General features: G+C 46.7%; 1 protein-coding gene across 3 annotated transcripts in view; it reads right to left on the bottom strand.

Moving 5' to 3' along the window:
* LOC134579012 (uncharacterized) overlaps positions 1-14486 on the bottom strand; it is a 147669-nt gene that overhangs the window by 27128 nt on the left and 106055 nt on the right. For all 3 annotated transcript variants that reach the window (XM_063438149.1, XM_063438150.1, XM_063438151.1), the window contains 5 exons: positions 13259-13345; positions 11950-12066; positions 11762-11860; positions 9557-9705; positions 2123-2261 (listed from right to left, as the gene is read on the bottom strand). In XM_063438149.1, the coding sequence (XP_063294219.1) occupies positions 2123-2261; positions 9557-9705; positions 11762-11860; positions 11950-12066; positions 13259-13345 (591 nt within the window). The remainder of the gene's footprint in view (positions 1-2122; positions 2262-9556; positions 9706-11761; positions 11861-11949; positions 12067-13258; positions 13346-14486) is intronic.

The following is a 14486-nucleotide window of genomic DNA, read 5'->3' as shown; positions in this document are numbered from 1 at the left end:
ATAGGCCCTGCTGTTATTTGCCGTACAAAGGAATCTGGATATATCACTGGTAACCAGGAATCAAAGCTCTAGGAGGGAATTCAACCAGAAAGCAGTGCTCTACAAAGGAGTTTAACCAGGGACCGGGCTCTAGAAGGGACTAACCAGGGACCGGGCTCTACAAAGGAGTTTAACCAGGGACCGGGCTCTAGAAGGGACTAACCAGGGACAGGGCTCTACAAAGGAGTTTAACCAGGGACCGGGCTCTAGAAGGGACTAACCAGGGACAGGGCTCTACAAAGGAGTTTAACCAGGGACCGGGCTCTAGAAGGGACTAACCAGGGACCGGGCTCTAGAAGGGACTAACCAGGGACCGGGCTCTAGAAGGGACTAACCAGGGACCGGGCTCTAGAAGGGACTAACCAGGGACCGGGCTCTACAAAGGAGGTTAACCAGGAACAGGGCTCTAGAAGGGACTAACCAGGGACCGGGCTCTAGAAGGGACTAACCAGGGACCGGGCTCTAGAAGGGACTAACCAGGGACCGGGCTCTACAAAGGAGGTTAACCAGGAACAGGGCTCTAGAAGGGACTAACCAGGGACCGGGCTCTAGAAGGGACTAACCAGGGACCGGGCTCTAGAAGGGACTAACCAGGGACCGGGCTCTAGAAGGGACTAACCAGGGACCGGGCTCTAGAAGGGACTAACCAGGGACCGGGCTCTAGAAGGGACTAACCAGGGACCGGGCTCTAGAAGGGACTAACCAGGGACCGGGCTCTAGAAGGGCCTAACCAGGGACCGGGCTCTAGAAGGGCCTAACCAGGGACCGGGCTCTAGAAGTGATTAACCAGGGACAGGGCTTTAGAAGTGATTAACCAGGGACAGGGCTCTAGAAGGGATTAACCAGGGACAGGGCTCTTGAATGTAATCTAACCAGGCACAGCACACTAGAATGTATTCTAGCCAGGGACAGGGCTCAAGAATATAATCTAAGAAAAATAAGTAACCAGGAACACTAGAACAGAATCTAACCAGGGCTCTAGAACGGAATCTAACCAGGGCTCTAGAACGGAATCTAACCAGGGCTCTAGAACGGAATCTAACCAGGGGTAGGGCTCTAGAATATAATCTAAGAACGATAAGTAGCCAGGGACAGGGCTCTAGAACAGAATCTAACCAGGGACAGGGCTCTAGAATATAATCTAAGAACGATAAGTAGCCAAGGACAGGGCTCTAGAACAGAATCTAACCAGGGACATGGCTCTAGAATATAATCTAAGAACGATAAGTAGCCAGGGACAGGGCTCTAGAACAGAATCTAACCAGGGACAGGGCTCTAGAATATAATCTAAGAACGATAAGTAGCCAGGGACAGGGCTCTAGAACAGAATCTAACCAGGGACATGGCTCTAGAATATAATCTAAGAACGATAAGTAGCCAGGGACAGGGCTCTAGAACAGAATCTAACCAGGGACAGGGCTCTAGAATATAATCTAAGAACGATAAGTAGCCAAGGACAGGGCTCTAGAACAGAATCTAACCAGGGACATGGCTCTAGAATATAATCTAAGAACGATAAGTAGCCAGGGACAGGGCTCTAGAACAGAATCTAACCAGGGACAGGGCTCTAGAATATAATCTAAGAACGATAAGTAGCCAGGGACAGGGCTCTAGAACAGAATCTAACCAGGGACAAGGCTCTAGAACAGAATCTAACCAGGGACATGGCGCTAGAATATAATCTAAGAACGATAAGTAGCCAGGGACAGGGCTCTAGAACAGAATCTAACCAGGGACAGGGCTCTAGAATATAATCTAAGAACGATAAGTAGCCAGGGACAGGGCTCTAGAACAGAATCTAACCAGGGACAGGGCTCTAGAATATAATCTAAGAACGATAAGTAACCAGGGACATGGCTCTAGAAGGTATTCACCAGGGACTGGGCTCTTGAATGCTCCTTTCATTTCACATGCAGAGGCTGCCAGCACAGTAGCTCCTGTACAAGAACAACCAATAGTGTATCTAAATATTATCACGATTACGTTCTTAGCCCCATGTCATAGCCTGTCTTGACTAAGAGGTGAGTACAGGTTAAGGTCTCGATATTCCAGAGTACAATAGCAATTCTGTTAAGGTCCTTACCTCTTGAAACCGTTCCTCAAATGCCTCAAACTCTATGACCATCTCCATGTCCTGTATGCGCTTGTTTGACAACTTCACCAAGCTGTGCACCCCTTCATCCACTTTGTTATAGAGATCCGTAGCAGATTCTACAGCATCCCTAACACAAGACAGCACAAGATCAGGTTACCCTGGGAGATATTCCTGGGACAGACAGAAATATACACAAATGTTTGTAAATATCTTTATCGTGACATCATATCCCCATGGCAGACAGTAGAGGGGCGCCTTCAGCTTCAGTCACCCAAACTGGTGTTAAATAAAGTCTGTTGGGCAATGTTACCTGCAACAATAAATTGTGGCTATCACAGGGAGAATGCTGGGTCAGTCAGACATAGAAAGTGGCAGCTACCTCGGCATCCAGATAGAGTATATTCCTCAGAAAGGGAAACAAAAACAGGGGGGGAGAACAGGAAGAACTCGCCCTGGTGTTGAAATCCTTATGGACACAGTATAGTAATAGTATATATATAAAAGTAAGGGTTACTCCTCACCTGGTTAAGAGCCTGTAACCTGGCTCCCGGTATAATAGTATATGAGCTAGTTCAGGGACAGCTCTCTCCCTTCTTTCAGCAGGATAGATGAAACTTCAAATGCATATATATTTCAGCTTTAAGAACATTTATTACATAAACATATAAAATTAATCTGATACATACATTCAAATAGTCCAAAACGCGTTTCGCCGATTCCGTTCGGCTTTCTCAATTGGTGTCTTCTAACCTGCTTCGTTCCGGTTAAATTTCCCACTTTCCGCTCTGATTGGTGGCCACAAATCACTTTTCAACCAATCACAGGCGTTATTATGGGGGAGGGTGTGTTTTCACAGCTGTATTACTTTATCCCATAGTAGTGACGCCATCACGCACCCACAAGTGACCGTGCGTGTGACGTCACTTCCGGGAACCTGGGAGAGTAGTATCCCCTCTATTGCACATCCAGTTAGGTCCGTTTTTCAGTTTCACTTCTTGTTCCACGGATCTATAACCGAACCTCCCTTGTCTTAGATTCCATTTTTCATCCAGAAGACACCAATTGAGAAAGCCGAACGGAATCGGCGAACGCGTTTTGGACTATTTGAATGTATGTATCAGATTAATTTTATATGTTTATGTAATAAATGTTCTTAAAGCTGAAATATATGCATTTGAAGTTTCATCTATCCTGCTGAAAGAAGGGAGAGAGCTGTCCCTGAACTAGCTCATATACTATTATACCGGGAGCCAGGTTACAGGCTCTTAACCAGGTGAGGAGTAACCCTTACTTTTATATATATACTATTACTATACTGTGTCCATAAGGATTTCAACCCCAGGGCGAGTTCTTCCTGTTCTCCCCCATGTTTTTGTTTCCCTCTCTGAGGAATATACTCTATCTGGATGCCGAGGTGTGTGTCACCTGAATGACACAAAGTGAAAGTGATTAGAGCCAATCCGAATAGGCTCTAAACCATGTGAGTGCTTCTTAATCACAAGGTGTATAATTAGTTGATAAATTGGAATACACTATGTACTTTTACATTTCTTCTAGCTACCAGGAGACTATCCACACCCCTAAAGCAATTTGGGGAGTAAGTAAATATTTTATAGCGCTACACACCTTCACTACTACACACGGGTTGTGCAAATAGTGTACTTTGTATTCTCTAAATTTGGAGGGATTGGAGAGGTCCCACTTTTTGTGTGTGAGCAGCTGCATCAAAGAGCACTTGTTCTAATTTGATTCTAAAGCGCCTACTTTGCACAGATTATTTTGTTTTATATATAGAAAGTGGCAGCGATGGGATCCAAGTTGCAGGGTAGTACCAATAAATAACGCACAAAGCCTGCCGATGGGATTACATTGTCACACCAATCAATCACTCACCAAATTCTACAGTCAGAGAATAAAACAAAGCCGATTTCATCAGTGGAGGAGAGGAGTCTTAATCATAAGTCAAACTACGGAATGACCGTCACACTATGTAAAACCAGCACACAGTTACAGGTTAATAGTTACTTTGTCCTAAAGTCACCCGAGCCTCTCACGGACTGCAAGCAGTCAGGCAGAAAGGGCTGTGGGAAGTCTAAATACAGAACCAGATTCACAGGCAATGAGCACATGGGAATGGTATGTTTGACTAGTCTGAGATGGAGCCAGGATGGGAGATGGTACAATATAAATATATATATATATATATATATATATATATATATATATATATGTTTTTTTTTTTAATTAAATCAGATTATCATCATTTTTTTTTAAAATGGGTTTTCTTCAAATGCAATGCTTTTAAAGGAAAATAGCCTTCTATTTAAGATACATTATATTTGGCAGGTGAGTCAGCATGAAATAGGGATTCGTTATGAAGCATAAGGCTGTATATTCATTATAAATTAATTCCATAATCCAAGTTAATGGAACCTGGGTCTACAGAGATAACATGCACCTTTTCAAAGCAAAAACATTCTAAAAGAAAAATAGAAAGTTGAGGAAAAGCCCTAAATCCCATTGTTATTCTACAAATCTCGATACACACAATGAACAGCTTACCTTAAAGGGTAACTCCAAGCACCATAACCACTTCTGTCATTTTAAGTGCTCATGATGTTTGGAGTCTTTGTGTCCAATATGATACTCTGCACATTAGGATCTCCCCATAGGAAAGTATTATTCAATGCTCTCCTATGGGGATTCCAGTGACACAGCGCAAGGCCGTCCAGCGTCGTTTACATGACCAAAAGAAGTCTAAGCATCCAGAAGTCCCTCTTGTGGCTGTCTGGTAGGCAGCCACTAGAGGAGGCGTTAATCCTAGCAGGTAATTATTGCAGTTTATAAAAACGCTCAGGGTTAAGGGTGATGGGAGTGGGCACTCAGACCACTTCAATAAGCAGTACAGGTAAGTGGTCTGCGTGCCTACAGTGTCCCTTTAAGGAGCCACAAACTGTGAACTCACTAGTCTAAGATATATTTATTATTGGTATTGATATAGCGCCAACTTATTCTGCATCGCTTTACAATATCTACTCTGGACATCTCAATTCTGCAGGTTTCGGTGTCCCCAACATCAGCACTGAAAAGAGAGAGCTGAATGTGTCACGTGACTGGTGTGCGCTAGGGGTGGGGGCGAATCACAGCAAGGGGGGGGGGGCGGGCGGAAAGTGGGTTCAGCAGAAGGATCCAGAGATAGGCAGAGCCATAATGTCAGGTTGGCCTTACTTAAACCAAAGCAATAGAAAATTCCAGGAAGAAGGTTCACCTGCCTCTATTCTCATAGAAACATGCTGCACAGTTTGGGCTCTGAAGAAGGACCCCCAGAATAAACAATTATTATCAGGACATTAAACAATCCTGCACAATACATACCACCCATGACTACAAAAACTGCAGGTGATCACACAGCTGCACGGAAGCCATTTTATTACAATTGTGCCGGCGTACATGTGTCAGAGTCACTTTATTCTCTTCATTGTCACCAAATTCTCTTTCCTGTCTATGTTTAGCCTAAGAAAAAACACTCAATTGGTTACAATTTTGTGGTTTAATGAGTAACCCATCACTCTGCCCGGACACCCGGTGACCGTCACTCTGCCGGGACACCTGGTGTAACAGATCACCTGGCACCCCAACTGGGTACCTCCGTTATTGGATGCTCCTAGCACTTCCTGAGGGCTCCAAGCACTCCAGCCGACACCATAACCACCGTAGACGCCTTCCGAGAGCAAGACCGGAACAAGCTCTTGAAAGAGCTTAGAAGTGATTATCCAAGGGAGCATGCAGAGCATAGCAATCCCTTGTAGTGATAGAGCAATTCCCCCAATAAGAGACAGGACTCTAGATGGAGGATGAAGAACAACTCTGGTTTAATAACACATACTCTGCTTTTATGCAATTCTCCCGTGCAAGGGAGACGCCCCCAGACAATTATGGATTACCCAATCACGCACTGGTTACATCCCACAAATCTCCTCCCCTCTACCTGAGAGGTAGCACAATTAGCCGTACAGTTTAAAACATACTTTTTACCCAACTTTCATAACTCTAAAACTAAACATCCAATATTAATAATAATAGTAACATATTATTTATCAGCACATTTCAAATACAAACATACCCAAAAATCATTTGAATCTGTTCCGCCGTTCAGTAGATAGATATAAGTCACTTTTTAAAAAAAAAAATCTTTATTTTTGTTGTGCACATTATGGATAACATCCAACATAATATACCGCTGTGCCCCAACAGCTACAGCGGGGTTGACCAACATAAAACATTTGTGTGGATAAAACAAATATAACGATAATTGTTTTGCACTTTTTTTTTTTTTAAAAACAGTTTGAACATGTGTGTTGTTGTGTATATGGGATGGGTGATGGGATTAGATGTGAGCGTGAGGCTTGTAGTAGTGAGTTGCGAGGTATTTTATTTGGAGTGGTGTGAAGAAGGGGTCAGGTCGGGCTGTTCTTTGTGGAGCTATCGCGTGTAGAGTGATTGTTGCTGGTGTGTGAACTGGCCCTCCGTAGGTATTACCAAGGGGGTGGCGGGGGGGAGAGAGCTGGCCGGTGTGTGGCTGGGCACCTGTCTTGCAGTGCCCCGTTTTGTTGTAGTGGGGGTTGAGGTGTAGTGGGACCTCCTTGGAGGCCTCTCGTGTATGTGTGACTCTGTATCATGTAAGCAATAACTGTGGGCAACATAAAACAAGTTCTGGAATAAAATGTAGCTAGCAGGTTTTCAGTTTCCTGGGTGTTCAGGTCCCTAAATGCGTGGTCGGTCTAGCGGCTGGTACGAACGGGACCACTCGGGAGGGGTTACAGCTGCGGGTGTTTGCCCGTCCATCATCTGTCATCGCTTGGGACGGTAGGCCCAGTGCCACGAGGAGGGTCGGGGCGTCAGCCGGCGACGAGATTTTGTGTACTGTCCCTTTGTGATTCACCACCAGTAGTCTGGGGGACATCCAGCGATATTTGATGCCAGCTGTTCTCAATTGGCTTGTAAGAGGTTGAAGGGATCTCCTCCACTGCAGGGTGGACCTCGTGAGGTCCTGATAGAAGGTAAAGCTAGTGCCTTCGAAGATGAGTGGGGTCTTGTCCTGCAGTGCTGACCGATAGATATTTTGTCGTGGGAGTGTGAGAATCGGACTATGGCATCCTGTACAGCCGTTGCTGGGGCTCTGCTGGACTTAGCTAGGCGGTATGTCCCGTCCAAGGTGACTTTTTTGGCTTGTGCAGCCGGTAGGATGGTGGCCACCAGTCGTCTCACATAGTGGGGGAGTTCTTCTAGGGGTCACTGTGATGCCCCTTATTTTGAGATGATTCCTCCTGGACCTGTCATCCAGTGTGGCTTGGTGCAGGGAGAGTGCTTGTTGCATGGTTTGTAGGTGTTGAATAGTGTCTTGTACCAAGTTCATACCTTGTTTGAGAGGTCGGCAATATCCCCCTCTGCTGTTCGCACTCTGTCACTGACTTTTTGTATGTCTGCCTGTATTGCTGCCACGTTGGATGCTAGAAGTGTTTGATTTCTCCCACCAGGTTTTGGAAGTCCCGCTGGGTGACTGGAGCAGAGCCCTCCCCTGCAGCTGGTGTGGTGAGCCCAGTGTGTGGCCGGGCGGGCTGTGAGTGTGTCTTTGTTGTGGGGGGGGGGCCCTCCATGATCTCTGCAGACCCGTTGTACCACGGCGGCGCCATTTTAGATGGTGGCTGCTGTTGGGGCATAGGCTCTGAGTTCTGCGTCCCGTCTGATGTGGTCTGTGGGGGTGATCTTGGTGACTTACGTCCCATCTCGGCGGGTGTTGCAGCTTGTGGTGCCGGCCTCTCCCCGGACGTACCCGGCTGAGTGTAGGCGCCAAACAGTGCCGCCAGGTCCAGGCTTTGAGTGGTGAGGTAGGCCCCGGTTTTCCGTTTTTTCCTGGGCGTTTTAGCCGCCTGGAAGAACGGCATATGGCGTGTCGGGGTTGTGTCCTCTGCGCTTTCGGGTGGGTTGCTTTTGAGTGTGGGTGTTTTGGCTTATTTTTGAGGGGTTTTGGAGGAAATGTTGCGGAACTGGTGTTAATGGCGACCGCTCCGGTTTAGGCGCAGGCTCCGCCCCCCGATATAAGTCACTTTTGACCAACCGCAAGCACATTTTCATGCCCAAAACAGTTCCATGGATTTGGGCTGTGTGGTCGGTCTATTTTACACTGAGAAAATGACTGAATGAATGAGAAAATGACTGAATGAATGAAAATGAGAAAAAGTCCCATTCGAATGTGCGTTCGAATCTTCGAACGGGACTTAGTCTCCAGCCGCAGTGTCAAAGTAGAGTAGAAGGTACGGGTCAGCGGTGTTCGTGCAATTGGGTAGCCTAAAACAGTTCCATAGATTTGGCTGCACACACCGCTGACCGCGTTCGAATGAGTTAAAATCGACGCCACGTGTTCGGTTTTCGAATGGCGACGACTTGGGCACTTCGACTGCATCCGAAGTGCCAGTTTAAAAGTACAAATCCTTTCTCTGGGAATTAAAGGGCAAGAAACAGCAATATAAAAATCAATTATGCCCAAATCAGTTCCTAGAAGGGCAATAGTCGCAGGGCAGGAGGCTGGCAAACAGGCCCCTCCAAAAACCAGTGGCGATGTTACTTTCGCCACACCCGGAAACCGACACCCAGTAAACAAGGGCAGTGAGAACCTTCTCGATAGCAATAAATGTTTTTATGTCAAACCCGGTAACCGTTTCACTGCTAAAGCAATCCTCTTCGCTGTAATATGCTGCGGTGAGGATTGCGGAGTTCTGCACTGTGGTTTCAAAAATAGTTGTAGTTTTTATAAGTTTGGGCGCAGATTTAAACAGACTCTACAAGGACTATAACCATTTCAAATCATGGGCTGTATAGCAGAGTCCTAAAATACCGAGCTCGCAGAGTCTGTCGTTGCAACGTAAGCTCATTGAGCATGGCCCTCAGCACCCTCTGTTCCTGTGCGTCCAATTTGTCTTGTTGCTAATATTTGTCTGTTAATCCACCCATTGTACAGCGCTATGGGATTTGTTGGCGCTTTATAAATAATAATAATAATAATAATAATAGCAATGCTGTACCAACAGTGAGAAGAGAAATGTGGATCTTATCACATCACCAGCAGGAAAGCCAGCAGTGCAACACCCTAAAAGCTGAGCCCTCTAGGACTTGCTCTATGCTGCCTGTGCAACATCAAAGGACTAATTAACAAGGTACTGAGAGTTAAGAAGAAAATACTACATTTTTACACATCTCTCAGTTATTATATTAACTATTGTACAATTAATCACTAGATAGCGCACGTCACTGGAGAATAAAGATAAGGCGAGTTTGCTGGCTACATCGATTCCTATGGAGCAGTCATTACCTGAAGCTGTAGGGACTGTCATAATAAATCAGCTTTGCCAACAGTCGTCTCACCTGTAATCATCTGTGAGAGTCACACACGATTCCTCCTTCCTCAGTCTGGCAAGGATAGCTCCGCCCTCTGTCTGCAGCTTCACCAATCGGGTGTCCTCTAGCACCGTCCTCATCAAATGCCCAAATCTCTGCAGCATTTGATTGGCTTCCTGGGGGCCAAACAGTGACAGATAATCTGATACATTGTGACAGTGATTGGAGATTGGGTGGATACACCAGGCCTGTTAGATCATTTTATTTACACCTTCCCCGAGATTTGGAAACCACTAACCTATACGCATATTGTACTGGTGGGATTATATAACGGTGATGGAGCCCTGCTTGAGTGAGGGTAACACACTTTACACCCTCAGATGCCTGGTATATCCCTTTAGATTGTACGCTCACTATCCATCTAGCGCAGTGCTTTGTATAAAAGGACTCTAAATGCTAATCTAACAGGCAGAGTCCTCTATTACGTCTGCATGAGTTTGTCTATATTGTATCGTCTTTCTTGCCCAACTGTACAGCGCTGCGGAATATGTTGGTGCTTTATAAATACCAGTAATAATAGTAATCACCTGATATTGCAGTCAGTGAATGATGAACTAAGATGAACCCCCCCAGATTTTACGGTCTGTAACCGTCCTAGTATCAGTCAGTGAATGCAAACCCCTCCTAACCGCCCTAGTATCAGTCAGTGAATGCAAACCCTCCTAACCGCCCTAGTATCAGTCAGTGAATGCAAACCCCTACTAACCGCCCTAGTATCAGTCAGTGAATGTAAACCCCTCCTAACCGCCCTAGTATCAGTCAGTGAATGTAAACCCCTCCTAACCGCCCTAGTATCAGTCAGTGAATGCAACCCCTCCTAACCGCCCTAGTATCAGTCAGTGAATGTAAACCCCTCCTAACCGCCCTAGTATCAGTCAGTGAATGTAAACCCCTCCTAACCGCCCTAGTATCAGTCAGTGAATGTAAACCCTCCTAACCGCCCTAGTATCAGTCAGTGAATGTAAACCCCTCCTAACCGCCCTAGTATCAGTCAGTGAATGTAAACCCTACTAACCGCCCTAGTATCAGTCAGTGAATGCAAACCCTCCTAACCGCCCTAGTATCAGTCAGTGAATGTAAACCCCTACTAACCGCCCTAGTATCAGTCAGTGAATGTAAACCCTACTAACCGCCCTAGTATCAGTCAGTGAATGTAAACCCTACTAACCGCCCTAGTATCAGTCAGTGAATGTAAACCCCTCCTAACCGCCCTAGTATCAGTCAGTGAATGTAAACCCTCCTAACCGCCCTAGTATCAGTCAGTGAATGTAAACCCCTTCTAACCGCCCTAGTATCAGTCAGTGAATGTAAACCCTCCTAACCGCCCTAGTATCAGTCAGTGAATGTAAACCCCTCCTAACCGCCCTAGTATCAGTCAGTGAATGCAAACCCTCCGAACCGCCCTAGTATCAGTCAGTGAATGTAAACCCCTACTAACCGCCCTAGTATCAGTCAGTGAATGTAAACCCTCCTAACCGCCCTAGTATCAGTCAGTGAATGTAAACCCCTCCTAACCGCCCTAGTATCAGTCAGTGAATGCAAACCCTCCTAACCGCCCTAGTATCAGTCAGTGAATGTAAACCCTCCTAACCGCCCTAGTATCAGTCAGTGAATGTAAACCCCTCCTAACCGCCCTAGTATCAGTCAGTGAATGCAAACCCTCCTAACCGCCCTAGTATCAGTCAGTGAATGTAAACCCTCCTAACCGCCCTAGTATCAGTCAGTGAATGCAAACCCTCCTAACCGCCCTAGTATCAGTCAGTGAATGTAAACCCCTCCTAACCGCCCTAGTATCAGTCAGTGAATGTAAACCCCTCCTAACCGCCCTAGTATCAGTCAGTGAATGTAAACCCTCCTAACCGCCCTAGTATCAGTCAGTGAATGTAAACCCCTCCTAACCGCCCTAGTATCAGTCAGTTAATGTAAACCCCTCCTAACCGCCCTAGTATCAGTCAGTGAATGTAAACCCCTTCTAACCGCCCTAGTATCAGTCAGTGAATGTAAACCCCTCCTAACCGCCCTAGTATCAGTCAGTGAATGCAAACCCCTACTAACCGCCCTAGTATCAGTCAGTGAATGTAAACCCATCCTATCCCCCGGATTCATCAGTCTGTAACTGCAGGGGGAGGGAGTCATCCTTTCTAGCCCAGCAGTTAATAAATGGTTCCTCACCGTAGCCTTGTCCGGCAGTGCGCCAACATGCAGGTTCCTGATTGCATTCTGTAGAAAAATGCAAGCATCGCGGCACGCCTCCTGCAGGTGCTCTAATTTCTGTAATCAGGGCACAGAGAAGCACAATGAAGGAAGTTGTGGCAGGATGAGGAGGGGTATGGTTAGAGAAAGAGAGAGGTTTCACTCACCATTCGAAATGCCAGCCAGTCCCTGTGACAGTATGGAAATGACCCATCGAACTCAGGTGGGAGCTGTGAGGCGTCTATATGCTTGTGCAAGGATTTGGTTGATGTTAAAAGATCGAACTGCAGAAAAATAACGTAAATTAAAAGACATTAGAACAAAGAAATCCTGGGTACCAATGGGTCAGCAACAAAAAACAGCTGTCAGACACTCCACTCACAGAGAAACCGGTTTTAGAAGGAGTATGGGGTTTTGGCAGCTAAAGAGGGGGTCACACAATATGGCAATAAATGGACGGGCAGCAGCATATTTTAGCTCAATAGATAAAACAAGCATTAAACTGAACCTCGTCTAACCGCAGGTTAGAATAGAAAGTCTCCCTCGTAATTAATGAATAAATCTGTGGGGTCACTACAGACACATCCTGAAGATGTAATTTGACACATTACAGAAAATGTTTTGTTCCTGAAAGAAGAGATAGATGAGCGGTTCCTCTTCTGCCTATTTGTATTGGATCCCGTCCCTTTCATGACAGCCTCTTCTTAGATTGTGTGCAGGAAATAGCCAGCATTTAAATCCTTAGTTGGGAGCTGTGTGTTTTGCAGGTCAGAGGTCACAGTCAGACATTGTTCTCAGTTATTTTGGGCTAATGATCCAAGAACAGTATCTGTTTATGAAGGCTACCAAATTAGCCCCTACCAGAGCTGCAGCCTGTCACTGGGCCATCAAGGCCTTTTTGTTGCCGGTGGCCTCAGAATGAAAGGTCAGACTCAAAGCAATGCTAATTCTGACCTCGCTGCAGGCAGGGCCCCTGGAGACGCCCCAGCACACAGCCTGCCATCACAGAGCTCCATATGCTTTGCCATAATTAAGTCACAAAACAAAATGGGCACTAAGGACAGAAAGATTTGATTTCAAAACACTTTGGGATAACAGAGTAAACAATTCTAATTGAAGTGTCTGACAAGTGGCGTCTGCTGCGACATATTTATTAGTACAAGGACCAGCAGGTAGTTTGCAGGAGTTTCTGTGGGAGTGTGAACAAGTGGCACAGCGTGTCTGCTGGTTAGAGAGCATTTCCCAGCTCTGGGAATGAGCTAGGTACTGGCATGTTATCCAACTTAGAGCAGGGGTGGCCAAAAGGTATATCCTCGGCTGTTACAAAACAACAACTCCCATGAGGCTTTGAGGAGATCCACCATTGTGCCTGCTCTAATATGATGGTATCAATGCTATTACATGGATGTGGAAAAATGGATTCATCATGAGGGACTGAGAGTCTAAACTTTCCAGCCTGGCGTGGAGCCTTCTTACCTGTACGCCATGAGGTTTCTCTGCCGACAAGGTAAGTTCTTTCTCTACCAGGAGGAGAATTCCATGGATACAATTAGGGACTGCTGCCTGCAACAACACCAGAACAAACAGGGTCAGCAGCGCCAAAACACAGGGCCAGCAGCTTTAAACACAGGGCCAGCAACGCCAAAACACTGGGCCAGCAACGCCAAAACACTGGGCCAGCAACGCCAAAACACTGGGCCAGCAGCTTTAAACGCAGGGCCAGCAACGCCAAAACACTGGGCCAGCAGCTTTAAACGCAGGGCCAGCAGCTTTAAACGCAGGGCCAGCAACGCCAAAACGCAGGGCCAGCAACGCCAAAACGCAGGGCCAGCAACGCCAAAACGCAGGGCCAGCAACGCCAAAACGCAGGGCCAGCAACGCCAAAACGCAGGGCCAGCAACGCCAAAACGCAGGGCCAGCAACGCCAAAACGCAGGGCTACCAGCGCCAAAACGCAGGGCCAGCAACGCCAAAACACCGGGCCAGCAACGCCAAAACGCAGGGCCAGCAACGCCAAAACGCAGGGCCAGCAACGCCAAAACGCAGGGCCAGCAACGCCAAAACGCAGGGCCAGCCACGCCAAAACGCAGGGCCAGCAACGCCAAAACGCAGGGCCAGCAACGCCAAAACGCAGGGCCAGCAACGCCAAAACGCAGGGCCAGCAACGCCAAAACACCGGGCTACCAGCGCCAAAACGCAGGGCCAGCAACGCCAAAACGCAGGGCCAGCAACGCCAAAACGCAGGGCCAGCAACGCCAAAACGCAGGGCCAGCAACGCCAAAACGCAGGGCCAGCAACGCCAAAACGCAGGCCCGGCAATTCTTCAAATGAAACACATATATAGTAGAACTAATGAATAAGACAGAATGACTATAATTACTGTAAAGCTGCCCAGCCTGCAAGAAGGTGGTAAATAGAGGAATACAGCCAACAGCACAATGCCCATTTATTGAATCTAACACAGGCAGGTTAAAGCAAGTAGCAAACCCAATGCACTTCCCTGCAGGGGACTTCATCGGCATGTGAAAGGTTAATGCTAATCACAATCTCTCCAAATAACCCCAACATAAAAAATAAAAAAAAAGTTTTAAATCTTGTCAGAATCCACTCCCCCCGCCCCCTAATTATGTATTGCGCCCCCCTGATTATGTATTGCGCCCCCCTGATTATGTATTGCGCCCCCCTGATTATGTATTGCGCCCCCC

The sequence above is a fragment of the Pelobates fuscus genome, chromosome 12 (assembly GCF_036172605.1).
Source record: "Pelobates fuscus isolate aPelFus1 chromosome 12, aPelFus1.pri, whole genome shotgun sequence".
Taxonomy (NCBI): Eukaryota; Metazoa; Chordata; class Amphibia; order Anura; family Pelobatidae; genus Pelobates; species Pelobates fuscus.
The sequence above is the reverse complement of the archived record's forward strand: the minus strand, read 5'-3'. Positions and strand labels throughout refer to the sequence as shown.